The 24,907-nt window shown below is 37.2% G+C and overlaps 1 protein-coding gene across 1 annotated transcript in view; it reads left to right on the forward strand.

Moving 5' to 3' along the window:
- Positions 1-24,907, forward strand: part of thsd7ab (thrombospondin, type I, domain containing 7Ab) — a 231,566-nt gene that overhangs the window by 86,890 nt on the left and 119,769 nt on the right. The window contains exons 3-5 of the mRNA XM_079837772.1: positions 2,409-2,657; positions 15,685-15,866; positions 23,150-23,218. Coding sequence (XP_079693898.1) covers positions 2,409-2,657; positions 15,685-15,866; positions 23,150-23,218 — 500 coding nt within the window. The remainder of the gene's footprint in view (positions 1-2,408; positions 2,658-15,684; positions 15,867-23,149; positions 23,219-24,907) is intronic.

Raw genomic sequence — 24,907 nt, forward strand, 5'->3', positions numbered from 1 at the left:
TAGAATGTACCCCTAACCGATAAACACTTGTTATTAAACACATGTTAGACGCTTTATTTCCACTTTTCTAATATTTTCTTCATTTTTATTGAAAATAAATGCCTTTCCGATCTGATTTGTGATGGGAAAAGGGAGTAGAGTGAGTTCGGCAAAAGGTGTATTCGAACCGAGGTTCGTTTTGCGTCAAAACTTGATGAGAGAGGACCCGCCCACATTTGTTTTGCTTCCGACGCCCATGACTGAATTAGCAAATCGTGTGGACGGTTTAGCAAGTCGAGGGAACGAAGTAGTAAAATGTCCGCACTATTTATAAATCGAGGGAACGAATTAGTAAATTGTGCCGCAATTTACTTTTTTTTTCTTGCACGTCATGTGCGGGGCTCCGTATAAATCTCTTCACGGCAACCCGTCAAAATAATAGTTCGGTTTAACTTGAAGAAATTGACAAATATATTAGGCTACTGTTGTACAGTAGATTTAGCTACATTTCTATGTAATAATAATACTAATAATATGACTACTAATAATAATAATGATGCCTAGATGGTTGCTTATTTTTCACTTGATCTTTTTTTTATACACAATCTTTAATTTTAAACTGCATACAGCCTTTAAATGTTTATATGTATTATTTACTTATAATGATTATCATCATAAATAACAAACTCGTTTAATTTAATATTTTTTCCCCAAATAGTAAAATAAAATAAAAAAAACAGAGAACCGTACAATTATGGTATTGGTACCGACTACTGGAATTTTGGTATCGTGACATCCCTATTGTTAACAAACATTTAGAAAATCGAATTTGTAAATAAATTCAAATAAGTAAAAGATATAATCGTGATTCATATGTGAATAGATTTCCCCCCCCTCATCCCTAATATTGGTGAATAGAGATGAAACGTATTATTCCTTGTGTTAATTAATTAATTAATTAATTTATTTATTTATTTTTACCCATCCCTAGTCACAATTTTAACAGTAGCCCACAATCGCTATTCCAGCAGACCGGCTTTTCTGCCAAATACAGTTTACCTACGGCTACTAACGGCTTTATACCTCAGGAAAAGTTATTGTGCTGCAATATGGTGTCATTATGTTGGCAGATTTTTAAATGATTTCGAGACATCTTAATCTGGGTTTAAAGTGGGTGGAAAACAGTGCCAGCTTTGAAGTTTATGTGTTTAAGAGTCCGTGCTGCCCTGAGGTGAGTTTGGCAGCCGCGGCACCTAAATGAGCAGTTGCTAAATGAAGCTACGCTGGAAAGGAAGCAGCCTGTAATTAGCTGTAATAGCTCGTCAGCTGCATTGCTTGCTGAGAAAATAAGAGATCAAGAGAAATTGCTGCATTTACACTGCTCAGCATTAAGTTACCAGCCACTGAAACGGCTACAAAAGCTGTTGTTCAACTGCAAATTGAGTTAAGTTTCCAAAAAACATGTTACTAAGGTATTTAAAGTGCTGGTATTTGATTTGACATTTGATTTTATATTTTTTATTGCTTTATTTTTATTAGGAACAGGAGAGATGCATGCAGAAAAAGAAAAAACGATTGTAACAAAAATAACAAAAGTTGCCATACATTAGCTACATATAATTTTTATTCGATCGTTTCAACAATTCATGACACACTGGTTTATTATAAACTCATGTAAGCTTTTAAATACACTAATCTATTCTACCGAGGAGAAAGCTGACCATTTTCAGGTTATAGTATTTTATATTTTTATTATTTTGTTTTGTATTTTATTTTCATTGTTTTATTTTACTTTAATTTGTGTTTTAAACATGGTAAGAATACAATTATTTTATTAAATTTTTTTATTTAAATGTTTTTTTTTATATATATATAGCCGTCCAGGCATTTCAATGTTCTAATGTTTCAGTAAATAGGTTGAAAAATAATAAAGTAATTTATTGATCATATTTATTTATTTATTAATTGTCATATTAATATTATTGTACTATTTGATATTTGTAATTTATTTGTGTTTTTAATCTAACATTTTCTTATTAAAAAAATTACAAATAAATAAATATATATATATATATATATATATATATATATATATATATATATATATATATATATATATATATATATATATATATATATATATATATATATTATATATTATTATATATATTATATATTATTATATATATTTTTATATATATTTTTATATTTTAATTTTTTTGTACTTTAGTTTGGTATCATGGTATACATATATAAATATAGTCTCATATTATAAAAATATTTATTCTATCCTATTTCTAATAAATAAATAAATATGGGAATATGAGTCTAAAGGTTTTAATTCCATTGAAATATGTTCTTAACTGTAAAATAATTATTATCTTGTCATTATGGCTGACCAGTGTTTCTACCCCTCTGTCCTGTATCAGCCAGTGTCCTCACTGGAGTCTTCCGGAGACCTACCAGTCCTGCCTGATGCCCAAAGACTGTGTGGTCAGTGAATGGAGTAAGTGGGGCTCCTGCTCCAAGGCCTGCTCGGACCCCAGTGTTCCTCAGGGCACACGCTCCCGCAGCAGACAGCTGGTACGGCTTCCTACTGGAGGAGGGTCTGAGTGTCCCATCCTGGAAGAGAGTCAGACCTGTGAACCTGAAGGAAACGGGGTGTCGCCCTGCGCCATGTAAGTACCACGGACATGCTAGTACTGTGTTCTCACTATATTTTACATTTGTTGATATGTTTTGCAAGTCACTGGTTGCATGTTTCTCATGCTGTACTAGATAGTGTATTGAAAAGTGAAGTGTAATAAGCAGGGCTTTATATTAACACCCACCAAATTTCAGCAGTGGTGTGTAAGATTTTTCAGTTGTAGTCTTTTAAAAAGGCATCTGAAATAATAAACTAAGTGCAATGTAAGTGTTGTCGATACATATCGATACTGAAATATCTGAAACACTTCTAATACTCATTTTCCTCAGAATACATACACAATAGCAGCTGTGCTTTCTCTCTATCTCTCATCTCTCCGACAGTGAGTTAAACACAAACCCGCCTCCCCTCACTCACTTGTTTCATTTTCTCCGGATGAATATTGTTGCTGTTACTTGAATTTCACCATGGTATTGTCTTTTTTTTTTTTTTTTTTAACCAGGAAAAGTCCCATTGAGTTATAGTAACTCTTCTCCCAGGGAGTCCTGGCCAAGACTGGCGGCCAAAAGTTTCAATACATAAAAGACAGGACATAATTATATAATACACCACAAATCTCTATACATACACTATACATACTAGAACACAAACAAATCATTATACTTGACGTTAGCAGATACAAACTAGGGCTGCAGCTATCGATTCTTTTTGTAATTGATTAATCTAGCACTTAATCGATCAATTAATCGGATAAAAAATTCAGTGTTTTTAAACAACCAAAACAAATAATGCATAACGAAAATGAAGAGGAAAAGCAATTTAATTTATTAATATGCACAACAGGTTTCATACTGTAATCTAGCCCTGACATCAAAGTAAATATATTTTATGTAGATTTCTACACCTGCAGCATTTACCATTAGGCTACTAACAAATAATATATCATTTCTGGGGTGAGCCTATTTGCTATGGTAACCTAGCAACCTGTGTGTGTGTGTGTGTGTGCGTGAGGCTTCATTGCAGTTTGGTACAGCAGAAATGTATACATTAATTTTCAATAGAACGCTGCATTTGGCTTGCATCACTTGCATTGCGGTGCATTTTAGGTGATGCATCCGTTCGAAAAATCGCGTCACAACATCACGTCCCGGTGTATACAGTGAATGCTGAAATTATTGTTGCGTGGCTACATAAAAGTTTAAGCATATGTGATGCATTGCCACGATTGGTCTGACTGGCGCGAGAGAGAGGAGGGTGCATGCGTGTGTGTGTTACTGATTTTCCAATATTAAAGGGTTAGTTCACCCAAAAATGAAAATTCTGTCATTAATTACTCACCCTCATGTCGTTGGACACCCGTAAGTCCTCCGTTCATATTCGGAACACAAATGGAGATATTTTAGTTGAAAGCTGATGCTGAGAAAGGCTTCACACAGGCCTCCATTGGCATTCAGTACATTGACACTTCCAAGATCCATGAAAGGCACTTAAAACGTCGTTACAAAGTCTATCTCACCACAGTGGCTCTACAATAATCTTACGATGCGACGACAATAGTTTTTGTGCGCCAAAAAAAATCAAAATAACACCTTTATCCAACTTGTTCTCGACTTCCGTGTATGCCTCCACGACGCATGCGCGAGAATATGACGCAGATCCGGCGTTCGGACATATGACCCAGAAGCGATTTGTTTACGAGCAGAGGAAGACGCGCGTGTCTAAGCTGTTGGATTCTACATTGATCGTGCTTTAGGTCTCGGCGTAGTGCTCAAAATGGGGTTAAAGTGTGTATTTCATGGATTCCCGAACACCGGCGCTACGTCATATTCTCGCGCATGCGTCGTGGAGGCACACACGGAAGTCGAGAACAAGTTGGATAAAGGTGTTATTTTGATTTTTTTTGGCGCACAAAAACTATTGTCGTCGCATTGTAAGATTATTGTAGAGCCACTGTGGTGAGATAGACTTTGTAACAACGTTTTAAGTGCCTTTCATGGATCTTGGAAGTGTCAATGTACTGAATGCCAATGGAGGCCTGTGTGAAGCCTTTCTCAGCATCAGCTTTCAACTAAAATATCTTCATTTGTGTTCCGAATATGAACGGAGGTCTTACGGGTGTCCAACGACATGAGGGTGAGTAATTAATGACAGAATTTTCATTTTTGGGTGAACTAACCCTTTAAAGTAGGAATTTTTCCAACAAATGCAAAAAGTGCATTTATTTGTGATTTTAAAATACTTGAAGGAAACGGTTCACTTTCAGCTGTTATTGTCTATGGAGCAGATTTATGTTTGTTGTACATCAGATACAGATACATTAACACAGTAGTAGACCTACATTACATTTATTTGGATGCATTAATGAGAGAGTGATTGTGTGTGTGAATTACTCATTCCGTCTCTATTCATTATGAAGCTGTGGTTTGTAATTACTTCAAAGGTATTCAAATGTATGCCTATAACGGTTGAGTTGAGTTTCTAAGCTACTTTAGTGACTTTACTTTAGTCAGAGGACTGCGTTTCTGCGCAGCTCTCCGCGCGCGATCTTCACGCGAATAGAGGTCTGCCTTCAGGGCGTGCGCTCGTTGTCAGAGACGCGACACGGCTCGGCTCTGTGTCACAGAAAAAAGGTGAGCACTGAACGGATAAGTTTTCCGTATTGTTGTTTTTGAATAGTGCACAATAGCTTCAATGTTCAAACTGGCAAGGCTTTAAAAGCATTTACTTGACAAACTTTATGAGGACGAAAGTGAAAGTGATCTGGCTTCGGGGCTTGCGCGCACGCGTGTGTGTGTGTGTGTGTGTGTGTGTGGACTGGTAATCATCACGTTATGGGGACAAAATGTCCCCACAAAGATAGCAATATCCGAAATCCTCATCCTTGTGGGGACATTTTTAGGTCCCCATGAGGAAAACATCTTATAAATCAGACTAAGTGATGTTTTTTGAAAATGTAAAATTGCAGAATGTCTCCTGTGAGGGTTAGGTTTAGGGGCAGGGGCAGTGTAGGGGGATATAATATACGGTATGTACGGTATAAAAACCATTACGCCTATGGAAAGTCCCCATAAAAGGTGAAAACACTACATGTGTGTGTGTGTGTGTGTGTGTGTGTGTGTGTGTGTGTGTGTGTGTGTGTGTGTGTGTGTGTGTGTGTGTGTGTGTGTGTGTGTGTGTGTGTGTGTGTGTGTGTGTCAGCTATAAGAACGGTAATCAACTTACATAAACTGTGTAAAACATGCAGTTACTATAGTGATTCTGGGCATCTAGAATCTAAACTAAATTCAAAATGTATCACGCGCTATGGTGTGCTTCCTGAACATTGAACAGCGGTCCGTGTGAATCAGATCCCTGCGCGTATAGTGCGCGTCATAGGAATTTAACGAGGATTCGAGGCAGAACTTTTGCCTCGAGGAATTTTTGTAATCGAGTTAATCGAGTAACTCGATGAATCGTTTCAGCCCTAAGACAAACATACAATTGTAAAATGCACCTAGTTAAAAACAACTGCACAGTTCAGTCAGAGTTGACTTTAAAAGGTTTTTAAAAGTATTAATAGATGGAAATGATACTAGATTTAAGGCATATTGTGCATAATTTTACTCCTTCCCACAGATTTTGTACTCACACCCAAAGTGTGCGCACATAAAGCCATCTCTCAGAACTAAATTGAGTTATTTTCCGTTGCTTATTTAGCTTAAGCAGTCAAAGACACAAAATAATGTCAAAATGCTTTTGAAAACACACGTGTAACAGTTTAATCGATTCGTGCATCAGGTCTTAAAGTTACAGCAGCCTAACATACGTGCTGCCAAATTATGAGATAATATAAAAAATATCTATATGGCAGTTTTTCCCCATGGTATCGATGTCAAAATTGCGGCCAGTGAAAGTGTTGAGTAGCTACTAACTTTGGAAAACCACTAGCCACAGTGGCTGGTGAGCAAAAAGTTAACGTCAAGCCGTGGTAATAAGTAGTTTTTTGTGCTGTCTTTTCAATGTAAACTCAGCTATTTAATACAATTCAAAATACAGTGAAATCGATACATATCAATTAGACACAGCAGGCAACCTTTTCTACTAATATATGCATAATATATGCGATCCATTCACTACTGTTCAATTTTTATTCAGCAAGGGTGCATTAAATTGACCAAACATTTATAAATGTTACAAAAGATTTCTATTTTTAAATAAATGCTGTTCTTTTGAACTTTCTATTCATAAAAGAATAATAAAATTAGATCCCACGAAAATATGAAGCATCACAACTGTTTTCAACATTGATATAAATCAGAAATGTTTCTTGAGCAGCAAATCATCATATTAGAATGATTTCTGAAGGATCATGTGACACCTGAAGACTGGAGTAATGATGCTGAAAATTCAGCTTTGCATCACAGGAAAAAAATTAGATTTCATAATTCATACAATAATAGCTAATAATAAATGCATATGCATGCGGTCTCCAGCAAAAGCTGTTTGTCGACTAGCTTTTTTACCCTGAAAAAACCCACAATCAACACTTGTCAACTTTTGCTGGAGACTTATACAGAGATGGACTAGTATAAACACATTTATATGCTATTTTGTTATTCATTATTGCTCCGGGGCAAGTAAAAATGTTGGCAGGGCATGTCAAAATCTACTAGTCCTCATCAGGGTCAGCAGGAAAAATCCATATTGTTGAGCCTGTGATATCTGCATGCATTATATCAAAGTCAATATGAGTGAGTGCTTCAGAATTGCAGATATAACACTTTCTTATTTAGACATGACAGCCAACATCACTCTCTTATCACTGCTTTGGATCAAAGGTTTTCGTTTAGATGGTTTTGTGTCTGTGAAATTGCATCGCATCATTGGAGTGATGATATGATGTATACAGCAACAAATTGACATATCTCATTATGTGTCAACCCAACAGAAACAATTGTTGCTAGAGTTGCTATTCCGTAGCTCAAAGGATATAAATGTGGTTCCTAGTAAGCCTGTCATTGAAGTTTCAAGATTTTTCTCCTTTAGAGAAATCATAGGAACAAATGAGACAATTATTGAGGTACAGTAAAAGTACAGAGTAATAAAATGAACAACATAAGCTCAATGAAATTTTTTTTTTTTTTTTGAGTTTATAAAAAGTTTATAAAAAAGTTTGTGATATATTACACACATTTGTGTCATACATTTCAATTGAAATAAGCTAGGTAAATGTGACAACATGCAGGATCCAAAGAAGAGATGGCAATTGAGAGCACAGAGGGAATGCACACACACACATACACAATATAATTCATATTTTAAAAACTTTATTGCAACAATTATATTAACAACAATAAGAAGAAATTCCAGTAACACTTTATTTTAAGGTGACGTTGTTACACGTTACTACATGTACTATAATAATAACAACAGTAAATAATGCATAATTACGGCGGAAAAAAGACGAGCACTGATAGTAAAGCATATTCTGCTTATAAAGCTAGATTTCAAATAAGACAACGTACGTTATTATCAGCTATTACGGACATTGACCGTGAGATTGCTTAGACGAACGTGCGCCATCAGACAGAAAGAGCAAGACTGATATTTACTGAACGCAGAACGAACCTCGCAAAATACGTAAAATTGCCGGTTGAAATAAAACCAATCAGCATGTTCAGCGCCCAAGTCCCACCCCCGAAAGTTCCTCAACTTTGAAAAAGTACTATCTCGCGAGCAGGGACTTTCGGAGGGGGAAATACTTACCCGGAACTTCATTTAGACCCTGGTTCCTGCAGTTGAAACACACCGAGCACCACCCCAAAGTTCCTAGTTCCTGGGGAAAGTTCCTGCGGTGGAAACACGGCTTAACCCAAACAGCCCTAACAACTCTATAGTAGGGCCCTATAAAATCTGTTGTATTTTTTCCTAAATTCCGTTTTTTCCGTTTTAATTTGTGCTAATTCCTTTTTTTCCGTTTTCATTTTTGGGAATTCAGGGGTTTTTTTACCCTTAACTGTTATTTTAGTCGCAAAAAGAGTGTGCTTTTAATGTTAATATAATAGAACATAAAATAGGAATGACCTTAAATTTATTGAGGTAACAAACATCACATTTACTCAGTACTTTTCAGGACAAACACTGCACTCTAAGTGCTTCAAGTCACAACAAAATATTAGTGATGTGAATTGATTAAAAAAAAACTGAATTAATCACTTTTTTTTCTGTAATTAATCATGATTAATTGCAATTAAAAAACATTGGAGTTTTTAATATTTTGATGTAATTTCAGTTACTCTCCAAATTAATGAAGAAACAACTTAAAGACAGCATATTTTAAATGTGTTGTAATGGCATCTTTTTATGAATGAAGGCCAGTATCACTGATACTAATGTATCTATAGCTATGTTTCCATCTAAAGTTGCGAATATAATTTATGCGCAAAAATGCAATATCGCATAAAACATCTGCGAATAAAGCACGTTTCCATCCAGTGAGTCGAAGAGAACATAATCGTCACTTCCTGATAAACTACCGCAAAAAAATCACGAAGAAACATAGGAGAAGCCACCATATACAATCATTTTCGTATATATAATAAATTATTTGCGTTTCAGAGAAACTGGTGCGTGTTGTCATGCTTTCAGAGGCAGATGCTGCTGTTTGGGAATGCAGTCATGTAAGACAGGAGGGAAATATACCGAGCATCTTTGACAACAGACTCCTGAATGACCAAACCAGCATTTCAGAGGCTGTGCAAAAAGATTTTTCCGCGGGTTAGTACAGTTATGCTGTCACATCGCGAAAGTCACATGATTTTCTTTATTCGCATCAAGCAATTTATACGGTAAATGCGTTTCCATCGTAGTTTATGCGTATGTTTTCGTATCGGATAGAAGATTGATCCTACTTAAACGAGCGCATATGTTTTTAATGCGCATTTTTTGAATTTATGCGCATCTTGGCGTTTCCGTTTATCATTTTTGATGCGATATCCCAAAATGCGCAAAAAAATAGGTGGATGGAAACATAGCTTATGAAACATTAATGACGTTACATTACAGTATAACTGAAAGCTCCCAATTTCAACATTTATTAGGCTTTAAAAAACAACTTTTAATTGAATTGAACTTAAAACAATCTTTACACAAACCCATTATAATAAATGGTATATTTACCCGTGACCTTCCCTGTTAGACATAGCCTACACATAAATTGAATAAAGTTATCAACACCTTTCTTAACTGCATAAATGATAAGTGAAATATAGATTAATCATCATTAAAGCTACAATTTTCTCTGTTCCCGTTGTTCTTTGATGAACATTAATGACAGACATTATCAGTGCTGCTGTCACTAAGATCTACCGCTTCCGAACTTGACGCGGATCAGGCGCGCTGTCCCGCGCATCTCATTTTCTCTCAAGTTCATTTAAGACATTATTTTCCATACAGTACATTAAAGTGCATTAAAAACAAGGCAAAATACAGCAAGCACTCCCCGCGAGGGAGTTGCTCGGCTCGGTACTGAGGGCTTAGCGTTGAGTTTCTTAACTTTTCCGCCGACGAAAGCAGAGCCGTGGAGAGCCGCTTCGCCATACTTTCATTGTTTTGAAGGAGAGCTGAAATGACGGGAGGGGTTGTGTCGCCCAGATTTCCTTCCCCCGGTCTGCATTTTCCCCAAACATTCGTTCTTCTCCCACACAAAACAGCATTTCATTCCAAATATGTAAAATTCCGTGAAATTCCGCGATTCCGTGAACGCGTAAATTATAGGGCCCTACTATAGTAAAAACATGTAGTTAATTAATATTACTCAGTGCTTATTTGAGTAAGTACAATTTAACTACATCACCGAAATTCCTGTTGTAAGACCAGCCAATGGGGGGATGGCCACCGGGCTGCATTATCATGTAACATTTCAGTTTAAGATAATGAGGAACTTACATTGTCTTTCATTACTCCATTATGACGCGCAAGTACCCTGCTCCCTCCAAAGCCCCCACTTCAGGGGCTCTTCCCTTCGGAGTGAGTTGGGCATAGGGATGCTCACTTCCGATTGGAATTCATCCATAATATCATTATGCAGTAATGTCGCCACAGGCACGTTTTTCCAATGAGCCTATGTTAAAATGTTAAAATGAATGTGAATGGAAGCACTGATAATTTGGTCTGAAATATCTGACTTTGGTGTCTTGGCAAATCTTGGCACAGTTAGAGACATTGTTGTGATCTCTTGAGGAACATGGTCTTTTTCTCTGGAGGAGAATCCGGGGAGTGTGTTACTGAAAAATATCCTTTTAAGCTAATTTACAATTTAATCTCTGCTGTCAAGAAGCAATTGAGCTATTAAAGAGATCTCATGTGGGATTTTCCTCTCCTACGGGCATGTACATGAAACAAGCACTAAAAACAGCAGTCACGTCTCATGCTTTCGGCTCTGCATGGAGAACTACCGGCGTGGAGCAGGAGGCCCTGTCGGGAGGCGGTTGACCCCTGCTCAGCGTGAGCGGTGGTGCCAGTGAGAGTCAGCACATGAGCATATGGAGACGGGGTGAGACGGATCGGGCTGGTCTGTGGTCCCAAGCCAGAAGAGATGCACTGACAAATGAAAGTGATCTTAAAAGCTCAGTGGCGCTACTCACTGCTCTAATCTCGTTCTCTCACAGATGGCCAGCGCTGGCACGTCGTCACTTTCTGAGTCTCCCACGTACTGTGAATAGGCAGCTTGAAAAGATAATGGAGTTTTGCAATTCTGTTTCGCACTATTACGAAAGTAGGAAAAAGAGTGCCGCAAATGGCATCTCTCTAATATCTCCATTTTTTTCTCCCTCCAAGACAGCAATAGGATTAAATGCAGGTCAAATGGAAATTCTAAAGTCTTCTGCTGCATAGATTATAAAAGACCCCTGTTACAGTATAGCATGTCTCTTCTCTAAGGTTTTAGAGGAGATTTCAGGAGTTGTGTGCCATTCAAAATGACTTTATATTCCAATGACTTTAGGTGGTAAACAGGAGACAGCATTGCTCTTTGAATTTCATTTAAAATTCATTTGAACTTGAAGTGTTTGTAAAGAAGCAGGCTTGAAGTTTGAAGGTTTATATCCCTAACAGACACCAAGAGCGATGCATAGACTTTTGTGGACCAGGGTGGAAGAAAACATAATTTCTCCTTTTCATCAACTATGTTGAATTAATTTAATTGCTAATCAGAACGCCAATTGCCAATTCAAACTCCTCTGGGATGTTAGTCTGACGTCGTCATACTCAATTCTAGTCAGAATTTGAGTCTGATGCTGCTCCGTTGGGCTGTGATTATGGGGCGTGTTTCAACTAAACCAGGAAAGACCTCAATTGGATAGACCTACAACCAATCAGAGCAACGGAGCGATGCATAACATTAGTTGTCAAATGTCAACAGAACTCAACTGCACTGTGTTGCCAAGTCCGCGGGTTGAAGCGACCCCAATTATGTGATATACAGACCCAGGAATGCGAATTTTAGCTGCCAGCCCTGCCAAAATAACACATATTGGGCACAACTATTGGGCTTGTTTATGGCTAGTTTTGAGAAAAAACTTGGCCAAAACTTGGTTTTTGTTGTAAAAACTTGGCAACCCTGTCTGCCCGCACGCTGGAATAAGTAACGTTAGAAGAAAAAGATGAGTGTAAACTTTGCCGGTGTTGTAAAAAAAGAATTTAAGGATACACAGAGTACTTACCAACACGATCATCATTTCTGAGAGAAATAGTAAAGGTGAATGAATCCGTTTAGGATTAGAACAAACTTAACCCAAGCGCCTTTGATGACGTGAATGTACGTTAATGTTGATCATCTGTCCATCATCGTCTAAAGCCCGCCCTGACAATTTCATTGGTCCGAACAGTTTCTGCTCGGGCATAATTACTCCTCTACGGCTCAAGTCCAGACCGAACTGCCCGAGCTCAAATGTTGTGGGCGGGGCTAAATTCGGCTGGCATCCAGGCTACTGGGACGTCTAATTCAGTTGAAATGAATGTATTATTTTCAGTTGTCATTTTAAATTATTTTAAAGGGGTGATAAATTGAGAAATCAACATTCCCTTGAGCTTTTGATATATAAAAGGTCATGGTAATATAAGAATATCCTGTAAGTTTCAGATCTGAAAACTTCCTTGTTAGTCAAAGAAAAGCCTTTATAGACACCAGGCCCAGCAAGATCTATGACGTCAAAGGGAGGCAAGCACCGCCTCTGCTGAAGAATATCCATGCCTACTTCATCACTGCCTGTTTAGCCCCGCCCACTGATTCGCGCATGTATCATAGGCCTAGTGTTAAACCATCGAGCTACAATGCAATAAACATGCCGTTGAGGATTACAAAATGTTGTGCAGTGATTGGGTTCAACAGTAATGCAACATGTAAGTAACGGTTCATTCTAATGCCTGATCTGAAATGTGATGATTCATGCAGTCAGATGTTCTTTGTCTATGTGTCAGTAAATCAGACCAGTGACTAAACATCAACTTAATTGCGTTGTTTCTCTTAGTAGGATGAAAATAATCTGTTATTTAACAGTGATTCAATTCTTTAAAGAAAGCGATCAACGAAAGCTCCCTTTGCAATCGTTGGAGCAGCACGCGCTGAACCTGTCAATCAAACAGGAGACTTTATCGGTGACGCGTTTATCAGTGACTCCCGTTTTATTCAACAAATCTCTCAACCATATTACGTTTTAGAAACTGAGTTGCAATGTTGAGATCACTGCTTTCATAAGCTCAGCATGTGTGTGATTGGCTACAATGATCATCACTGCAACCTTTCATGCCACAATCTTAATATAATGCCATAGATCTAAATATAATGCCATGTATCTAAATGTAATGCAACACTTTTCACGATTAGTTAACCATGAGAGCTGTAATAGTAAAAACAAGCTAAAAGAGGGAGTAATACTATTTCAAATGCAAAGACGTAAGCCAATCACAGCAGTGGGTGTTTACACTGAAGTCTCCCAGCGGACACGCCCCTTAAAAGTGTTAAGAGTGTTCAGAGCAGAAGGCTAAAATCAGGGTAGGAAAAATGCCTTTTAGTTATAAATTATGGCAATTTTTGATGTAAAAAGCATTCTACCATTATAAGTGCACCCCAAGAAACATAAAACAAAAAACAGTTAATGACCCCTTTAAGTTTTAGTTATTTTGTTATGCACGTCCGTCATTTTTATTAGTTTTAGTTTAATTTATTTTAGTGCTTCAACTAAAACTTATTTAAGTTAGGAAATTTTATTTTAATTAATTTTTAAAAAATGTTGTGTACAGGGCTCGACATTAAGCCTGTTCACACGCTTGTCCGGGCAAGCAAGTGTTTTACTCGGACAAGTGAATGACAGATTCACTTGTCCGAGTAAAACACTTGCTTGCCCGGATTTTTATTTGTAAATATAATCTATTCTGAAGCAATATTCTCACCAGTGTTTAATCAGCTTTGACATATTTAAATATGCCTATTCGTTTACGAATAGGTCATTGAATCTTTGATTCAACCGATTCATTAAAACGCTGAATCATTCAGTAACACGCCGTTGCTGTGATATTTGTTTGGAACTATTTTCGCTTCTGAAATGGAACAAAAACAGTCCATATTGCATCTAAAATGTAAGTGACTTAATGTTAAATAATTGTTTATGGAACTGGCAAATGAAATCATTTTCAGTCGTGATGGTATTCAGGAAAACAACACTCTTGTTAGTGTAATGTTGCTTAACTGTATCATACGTTATAAATATAAAAACAACACAATTTTAACCGTGTATGTTAACTGAGTTTCTTTGTATGAGTGGCGCTCATTTGTTTTCGATTTTCTCCTCGAGAGGCTGTGCGAGCCTCATGCTGCGTTCACACCAAACGCGAATAGAGCGTCTGGCGCGAGTGATTTCAATGTTAAGTCAATGGAAAGGCACGTTGACGCAGTTCGCACGAATGGCGTCTGACACCCGAGTTGAAAAATCTGAACTTTGGCGTCAATTCGCGCCGCGTTAACCAATCAGGAGCCTGCTTGCTGCTGTCACGTGGTAAAGTGACGTGATGAGAAACCCTGCATAAATTAAAAATACTACTATTGTGTCACAAAATGTAGTTTTAAGACTTTTTCAGGTGAGAATGTGGTTGTTTAAAGCTCAAATCTGTGGTTTATTTATAAAGAGAGCGCCTATTTAAAAAAAATAATCTTGTGTTTTTGGAGTTGAGATCCAGGCGATCACCGGGCGCTCAGCGCTCATTAACCCGGCGAGAGCAGCCTTTCCTCGGCTAGTCCTTCTGACGTCTGCCGCTGGCTCTGATGTCCTGTAGTGGTTCGTCTTTTGTGGATCTAAAGGCTGATCTTTGGTGTCACGAATCTATACTTTGTTGTCTGCCAAATCGTTTTGACTGAGGGCAAAGAGAAGTTTCATAACTTTATTTTTTAAGGATATTTAAATATACATGCAGTGAAGATAATGTAGGAGTTGCCTGGACCACATTTGTGTGGCTATTGATGTTTAATGTATATTTTTAATGAAAATGAAAAGAGGCAGAGTAGTGTTTTATGACATATTTCTCCTGGAGTGCCTTGGAACGCGCGTCAATTTCGCTTCCAGCGCTCGATTTCTACGCGTGTCCAATTCGCCGCGGACGCGCGAATGCATTCAAAATGTTCGCGCGTGAAACTAGACGCGGTAGACGCGATTTTGACGCTCTATTTGCGTTTGGTGTGAACGCAGCATCAACAGCACAACCTTGTCAGTTCGTTTTATATTATCCACTATCGATCGCCACTTACACTAACTGAATCCAGAATCATTATTGCTCTTTGGTGATTCCCTAGTTATTTTTTGTTTTGACGTTTTAACCAGGATACTTGTCCGTCGGGCAAGTAAAATTATTTTTCACTTGCCCCTTCAAAAAATCCACTTGTCCCGGACAAGCGTTAATATCTAGCCCTGGTGTGTGTTTTCGTGAAGATTTATTATAGATACACTATGGGTGATAAAAACCACAGGACATTTAGGACATGATAGCCTGTCTAATGGTTTTTATGTTTTTTTATTTTTATGTTAAAGTTATGCATGGCGGAGCTCAGAATGGAGTGAATGCCGCGTTGACGCGCTGCTCAGCCAGCAGGACCGGCGGCGAGGGAATCAGACTGGACTGTGTGGTGGAGGTGTGCAGAGCAGGGAAGTGTACTGCGTCCAGACCAACGCAGAACTTCTCAGCTACATCAATAACAACAAAGACAAACAAGGTACAGCCTTCGATTTGTGTAATTTGATACCATGAACAAATCTTTTGTTTTTATGTTTTTATGAATCCATAAAATAATCTTTATAAGTTCCATTTGATTCCATAAGGTAATTTTTTATCAGTTTCATAGGATTTCATAAGAGTGAAAATGGTTTTTTGAGAAGACAGTCTTTTGCTAAAGTGCTACAAAAATCCATTGAACTGCCTTTCTGCTTTCCCTCCATCCTTCATTTCTTCCTTCCTTCTTTCCCTCCATCCTTCTTTCCATCCATCCATCTTTCCTTCCTTCCAAAAAAAGAGTCTTCCAAAAAATAGGTCTCTAGTAAAATTACTATCATAACATTGAATTTTGTGTTGATTTGATACAATTTTATTTATATGTTGTTTTGCATAAATGTTTATGCCTCTAAGAACAATGTAAATACTAGAATACAGTACATGGATCTATCCCAGTGGTATTCAAATGGCAGACCACAGTCTGGTTCCGGATCCCGGACTGGTTCCATCCGGACTGCACAACATAATTGGGCAATTTTACAGTTAAAAGTGAGCAGATTCAATTCAACAAAGAAGTTCACACCACAGATTTACATTGGAAATTTGTGGGGTGCTGTAGAGCTAGGGAGGGCTCAGAGACCGGCTGCCCCATCATAAATACATTGCCGAATCCATGCACTACATTTTAAAGGGGTGGTTGATTATGATTTGACTTTTTAAACTTAAGTTAGTGTGTAATGTTGCTGTTTGAGCATAAACAACATATACAAAGTTACGACGCTCAAAGTTTAAAGCAAAGGGAGATATTTTCTTTTAAAGAAATCGCTTTTTAAGGACTACAACAAATGGCTAGTAGGGACTACACAAGCTTCCTCCCTCTGAAATGTACATAAATCTTGCTCCCGGGAACATGCAGCAAAGAGGGTGAGATTATCATGACAGAATATATTAATCAAAGACTTGAAGATAGTTAACTCCACATCAGCTACATAAATTCATCAACTAACCATTCAGGAACATCTTGTTGCATTCTACATGTTGTCACTTCTTCTTGAGTCTCCATCTTCGTCCAACTCCGGTTTGAACATAAAAGGCTGAACGGTTTCAATTCAATTAAATTCAATTCCAATTTATTTGTATAGCGATTTTCACGATACATATCGTTTCAAAGCAGCTTCACAGAAAATGCATCTACATTACAATTTAAATTGTACATGTTATGCATTTCAGAATTGCACATATACAAAGCACACAGATTAGCTAACTATCTATTATTAATCAATATAATAACTATGGCACAGAAATAAGGTTTCATTGCCTGTCTGCATGAGATTATCAGAGCTGCTAACTGGAGTTCTTGAAGCTCCGCCCCATGAGCAGCAGCTCATTTGCATTTAAAGGGACGCAAAAAAACGGCACGTTTTTGCTCACTCTCAAAAATTGTCCATTTTAACATGCTATAAAAATTATCTGTGGGGCATTTTGAGCTAAAACTTCACATAGACACTCTGGGGACATCAGAGACCATCTTGTAAAAAGGGGCAATCAACCACCCCTTTAATATATCCTGCTCACTTTACGACTTAAAATAGTTATAATTTGGAAAATTGTTTAGAGATGGCAAGAGAAGACAACTTTAATTAGTTAACTTTGTTTTGTGCTCATGATGAGAGTTTTTATTATTATATTATACATGTTGTTTGTTTTTAGTAGTTACTTTGAGAAAAATATAAAAATGGTCTATATTTTTTTTTAAGAGGCAAACCCTGCATCCCCATTTTGTTTTCTCAGTCCCAAGGCCTTCTATGTGCCATAGATGTAGGTAGGTGGGAGAAATATTCACTCACCTCAAATTATTTGGTAAATATTGATAAAAGTTCATCCCTGCCTTAGCTCTTGGGACCCAAGATTCTCATCTTTTACTATTTTAAGTGTTTAAAGGGTTAGTTCACCCAAAAATGAAAATTCTGTCATGAATTACTCGCCCTCATGTTGTTCCAAACCTGTTAGACTTTCGTTCATCTTCAGAACACAACTGAGATATTTTTGATGAAATCGAAACACAACGACAACTTTCAAGGCCCAGAAAGGTACAAAAGACAGTGTTAAAGTAAATAGTCCATGTGACTACAGTGGTTCAACCTTAATGTTATGAAGTGACGCGAAAACTTTTTTTGTGAAAAACAAAATAACGACTTCTTCAACAATCTCTGCTCTTCTGTGTCACTCTACCTTTCTGGGTTTTGAAAGTGGTCATTGTGTTGCCGTCTATGTGGGGTCAGAGAGCTCTCGGATTTCATCAAAAAATATCTTAACTTGTGTTCTGGAAATGAGCGAAGGTCTTACGGGTCTGGAACGACATGTGGGTGAGTAATTCATGACAGAATTTAGATTTTTGAGTGAACTAACCCTTTAAAAAAAATTTATTTTACAAAGTACTACGGCTGCCCCAGTGTAAATGTATAATCGTTCCAAAAAAATATTGTCCGTACCTCCGCTGGGAAGGAAATATAGAGACTGGGACCTCTTGGAACTTTAATTGAATACCCCTGATCTATCCCTTATGTCTGCCTTCTCTGTCCGTCACCCACGTGCATGTATGCGTGTAAATCTCTTACTCTGCTGTATATATTGGATCAGCATTTCTTTGCATGCTTTACAAACACACACCGTCACTTGATTAGTGGCCCATCCGTCTTCATGGAAAATACCTTTTTTATCTCTCTGCCTTCTGCTCGCTCTTTTGATGCTCTGAACTGTATGGTGAGCACATTGAAACTTATCGTAACACACATGTCCCTGCACATTAGAGCAGATGAGCGCTGACTGCATGGAGAGCTCTGGTTAAAGAACGGCTATTAAAACAGGCCACTGGTGGAGCTGCGTATGGTGGGAAATCTGTGTCCTTATCAGCGTGGTGCAGGAGATGTGTCTCTTCACTGGGGGGTAATCTGCACGGCTGACAGAAGATACATGAACGCAGACGGTGCAAAAAGTTAAAGGGAAAATGTGCTGGAGCGTTAGTCAACTGATGGAGTCATGATGTTCTCGCCCTGGGAGGATGTTGTCAGCTTCAAGATTCTTTGATGTGATGAAACCTTCATCAAATCTATCTGGAAGTGATGCTCATTTACATTTTCTTCTAAGAATATAACATTGCACTTGTAGCACGAACAGAACGTTATTTCCCAAAGGGAAATTATTGCCTCGCTGTCTTCAAATCAAGCGAATGACATAGGATAACTTTTCTTACAATTTGATTCCATAAAGGAACCCTTAAAAGTTTCATATGATGCCATAAGTGACTTTTTAACAGTTCAATTTGATTCCAAAAGAGAATATTTGTTTCATATCATATGATGCCATAAGCGAATCTGTATAAAAGTTGAATTCATAAGATCATCTTTATAAGTTCCATTTGAAACCATAAGAGAATCCTTATAAGTTCCATTTGATTGCATAAGATCATCTTTATAAGTTCAATTTGATTCCATAAGAGAATCTTTAAACATTCATATGATGCCATACGCAAATCTTTACAAAAGTTGAATTCATAAGATAATCCTTATAAGTTCCATTTGATTCCATATCAGAATCTTTCTTAGTTCCATTTGAAACCATAAGAGAATCCTTATAAGTTTCACATGATTCCATAAGTGAATTTTTATTAATTCCATTGATTACATAAGAGAATCTGTATGAGTTCCATTTGATTGCATAAGATCATCCTTATAAGTTCCATTTGGTTCCATATCAGAATCTTTTTTAATTCCATTTGAAACCATAAGATAATCCTTATAAGTTTCACATGATTCCATAAGTGAATCTGTATAAAAGTTGAATTCATAAGATAATCTTTATAAGTTCCATTTGATTCTATATTCGAATCTTTACATGTTCCATTTGAAACCATACAAAAATCCTTATAAGTTTCACATAATGCCATAAGTGAATCTTTATAAGTTTCATTTGATTCCATAAGAGAATCTTTATACATTTCATATGATGCCATACTCAAATCTGTACAAAAGTTGAATTCATAAGATAATCTTTATAAGTTACATTTGAAACCATAAGAGAATCCTTATAAGTTTCAAATTATTCCATAAGATAATTTTTATAAGTTCCATAGATTCCATAAGAGAATCTGTAAAGTTGTATTTGATTCCATAAGAGAATCAAATATGTTTCATATGATGCCATAAGCTAATCTTAATAAGTTCCATTTGATTCTATAACAGAATTGTTATACTGTAAGTTTCATATGATGCTATAAGAGAATCTTTATAAGTTCCATACAGTATGATGCTATAAGTGACTCTTTATACTGTAAGTTCCATATGATGCTATAAATGAATCCTTGTAAGTTCCATATGATGCTATAAGGGGGTCTTTATTCTGTAAACTTTATTTTATGCCATAAGTTTATCTTTATAAGTTCCATTTCATTCCATAAGAGAATCTTTGTAAGTTCCATATGATGCTGTAAGTGAATCTCTATAACTTCCAATTGATACCATAAGAGAGTCTTTTTAAGATCCAAATGATGCTATAAGAGAATCGTTGTATGTTCCGTGTGATGCCATAAGTGAATCTTAATAATCTTCATAAGAGAATCTTAATAAGTTCCATTAGATAATAATTTTAAGTTCCATGTAATGCTATTGGAGATTCTTTAAGTTCCGAGACGTTAAACTGAGGTCCTGACTCTCTGTGGTCATTTTAAAAATCCTTGGATGTCCATCGGAAAAAGAGTAGGGGTGTAACCCCGGCATCCTGGCCAAATTTGCCAATTGGCCTCTGTCCATCCTCATGGCCTCCTAATCATCCCCATATACGGATTGGCTTTATCACATCTCATCAGCATCTCATCTCCACCAATAAGCTGGTGTGTGGTGGGCGTTCTGGCACAATATGGCTGCCGTTGTATCATCCAGGTGGATGCTGCACATTGGTGGTGGTTGAGGAGATTCCCCCCTTCTATATGTAAAGCGCTTTGAGTACAATATAATGCCATAAGAGAATCGTTGAGTTCAATATAATGCAGAAAATGAAAATGGATCTTGATGAGAAGAGAATTCTCTGCTAGGGGCTACAAAAAGCCATTGACGATTTCTTGAGAGTGTAGGAGGAATCCTGTGGCTTTTGACTGTCGGAGATTTGGGTAGAAGTAAAAGCTAACCAGCTTATATCTCACATTATCACATTACTGTCTGAATGAAAGTCAATTGAGGCGCTGCCTTAGTACCCTGAATAACATTGCCATGACATTCGATTGGACAGGGCTGCATTTGAGGTCTACTGTGATTAAAATGCCTGCTTTATAGGGAACGCAACCAAATGTGACAGATATGATTTATTTATGGCATTACAAACCAAGAGGTTTGACATGTACAGTTTGGCAGGTAAATGGCATAATCAGAGTTTGCATTAACCAAGCATTTCTCTATCACTTACCAAACTGTAAAAACATTGACAGACAATTCACAATGCTTTCTGTTGTTTTGACAGATATAAAAATAAGTTGTCTGGTCTATTGAATTTCGTGAAGAAAATTGAGAAAATAAACTGTGAAAATCGACTGAGAGAGGTGCGAGTGAGGATTGAGTAAGCAGAGAAACAAAAGAGTTTAATATTCTACTGACAGATAAGAGTAGAGCATGATTTAAAATGACAGAAAATGCATGAACGCCTGAGCGTAACCACGCTTTATGCTGCTAAAAAAGTCTATTTTTTGATGACCATTCAAAAGTGGCTGCGTATTGTGATTAAATGGATATCATTTTATTGTATTTGTTTTTTTAGGGCTCTTAAAAGGTTGAATGGGCTTCTATTTTCCCTTGTCTGCTGCATTTGACGTCACAGCTCAGTCAGGATAGTTAAAGCTAACCAGCTAATGCCTTGCATTATCTCTTTAAAGCTATAATATTCTGTAAATAGTAGGGTTGGGAATCGTGAGGAATTTTCCGGTTCCGGTTCCGGTTCCGCTTAACGATTCCGGTTCCGATTCCGGTTCCATTAAAATTATTAAACAAATAGTGGTAAAGGAAAAAGGCACAATACGCAACTCAAACAATCCTTTTTGTGTTTATACTTGCTCTAAAATTAATTTACAGGTTGGCAATGTCAAAAAAGTCCTGTACTGTACATATATTACAGTATTAATTAAGCCATTCTTGCAACACATTTTTTTTCAAATGAACACCTCTGAAATTGTCTTATTACATTTTATCTCTCTGTCTCTGAATAAAACCAAGTTATTAATTATATTTATTAGTTATATTTATTAATTAGTTGTATATTAATTTAATAGTAATTCAGTTATTCAGTGAACTTATAAATAATAAATTGCAATTCAGCATTACAAAGGTAATTGTGCCTAAACGCTTACCTAAACCATGGTGACTCAACGGTTGACAAATATATATATATATATATATATATATATATATATATATATATATATATATATATATATATATATATATATATATATATATATATATATATATATATATATATATATATATATATATATATATATATATATATATATATATATATATATATATATATATATATATATATATATATTAGTCCTTTCACTATAAATCTGGTATAAGCCCTGTGGCACTGTGTGCTGTAGCAAATGTTTTGTCAAATTGCTAGTGCAGCCTCCTTTGCATGTTATTAACTTTTCACATGTGTTACATTTTGCTTCATTATCATTCATTCTTTGGAAATGAATCCATACTTGTGACTTTCTCTTCGCCGTGCTGGTGGTTAAGGAGAAAATATCTGACGCAAAACCGTAAATGTGTAGCGCGAGGGCTTTCAGTGCTGAACTGCGTTACACTCCTGGAAGCGGCAGGCAACGTAATTAATATTCATGAGGTGAGCCAGGGTTGCCAGGTTTTCACAACAAAAACCCACACAATTGCACAATCGCTTCAACCCGCGGACATGAAACACAGCCCGCGGCAACAGTGGAAAACGGGAAAGCGGGAAAACCACGGACTTGGCAACACTGGCTGTCACTCGCTATGAAAGGATACGCTTCCAGCGCTTCGCACACACATTGCACCAGAACCGTTTTCGGAACCGAAACTTAGGAATTTCGCGCGGTTCTGGTATTTTTAAAAAATCAGTTTCGGTTCTGCATAAGAACCGGTTCTCGGTTCCCAACCCTAGTAAATAGTCACAGTATAGTCATAGTGATAGCATTTGTCCGTTGAATGATGCTTATTAGCAGTAGTTTGCTAGAGTTGGTGTTTGTGTGTTTTGTAGAAGGTCAGTCTCCAAATGGCCAGACGCCTAGTGTCCCTCCTCTCCTGTCTGTCACCTTTGAGATTTCAGGTAAGATTCACACCTTTAAATGTATATTTTGGGTATTTTTCAACTGAATGTAAATGTACCAATATTTTTTGGAAAGTATAACCAGCCCTTCGTCAAATAATTGATGCAATGATCAAAAGCATACAAGTACATGGACAATTAGTAGAACAAAAAACCTAACCTTTCCTTTCTTTATATGAAAGAATGGTCTTTGTTTGATCAAATCTCTTTGCCTGAGGCATGTTTACATATTTTGTTTGCTTAGTCTGTTTACTTTCTGTATTTCTGTATGTGTTTGTGTCCATAGAGAGCTCGTTACAAGTGTACATACTGATGCAACTCTCTGTGTTTTAGTCAATGCTCTCCTCTGGGCACCAGACTAGTGACAGAGATTGATTGCCAATGACTGTCCTTCTGACAGCTTCTTATTGTACGCTCTTCCTCAAAAGAAATGAAGAAGCGCTTTGTTTGTATTTGTAAGTGCAATTGGGCCTTTTAAACTAGACCATTCTTCCTTTGATTTCATGGGCTTTCATGGGGTAAAGCCAGACTGCAGTTATTTTACTAATCGTGTATGAGTACCGTTCAAACGTTTGGGATCGCCAAGAAAAATTAATACTTTTATTCAGCAAGAGCAACAGTGAAAATAAAGTTATTTGTAACGTTACATAAGGTTTCCATTTTAAATAAATACTGTTCTTTTGACCTTTCTATTCATCAAAGAATTCTTAAAAATGTGTTAAAATGAAGCAGCTCAACTTTTTAACATTGTTAATAAGAAATGTTTTTTGAGCAGCAAATCAGCATTAGAATGATTTCTGAAGGATCATGTGATACTGAAGACTGAAGTAAGGATGCTGCAAATTCAACTTTGATCACAGGAATGAATTAGATTTTAAAATATGTAATTATTGCCAAAAGTATTGGGACACCCAATACTCATTGACTCAAAAATCACTGAATTCAGGTCTTCCAATCACTTCCATGGCCACAGGTGTATAAAATCAAGCACCTAGGCATGCAGACGCTTCTACAAACATTTGTGAAAGAATGGGTCGCTCTCAGGAGCTCAGTGAACTCAAGTGTGGTACCCTGATAGGTTGCCACCTGTGCAAGTCCATTTGTGAAATTTCCTCACTACTAAATATCCCACGGTCAACTGTTAGTGCTATTATAACACAGTGGAAGCAATCGAGAACAACAGCAACTCAGCCACGAAGTGGTAGGCGTGTAAAATCACAGAGCGGGGTGAGCGCATGCTGAGGTTCACAGTACGCAGAAGTCGCCAACTTTCAATAGCTACGGTCCTCCAAACTTTGTGTGGCCTTCAGATCAGCTCAAGAACAGTGTGTAGAGAGCTTCATGGAATGGGTTTCCATGGCTGAGCAGCTCATCCAAGCCTTACATAAGCAAGTGCAATGCAAAGCATCGGATGCAGTGGTGTAAAGCACGCCACCACTGGACTCTAGAGCAGTGGAGACGTGTTCTCTGGAGTGACCAATCACACTTCTGTCTGGCAATCTGATGGGCGAGTCTGGGTTTGGCGGTTGCCAGGAGAACGGAACTTTCCTGACTGCATTGTGCCATATGTAAAGTTTGGTGGAGGGTGGATTATGGTGTGGGGGTTGTTCTTCAGGGGTTGGGCTTGGCGCCTTAGTTCCAGTGAAAGGAACTCTTAATGCTAATGACATTTTGGACAATTTAATGCCC

The sequence above is a fragment of the Gobio gobio genome (assembly GCF_949357685.1).
Source record: "Gobio gobio genome assembly, chromosome: 15".
Lineage (NCBI taxonomy): Eukaryota > Metazoa > Chordata > Actinopteri > Cypriniformes > Gobionidae > Gobio > Gobio gobio.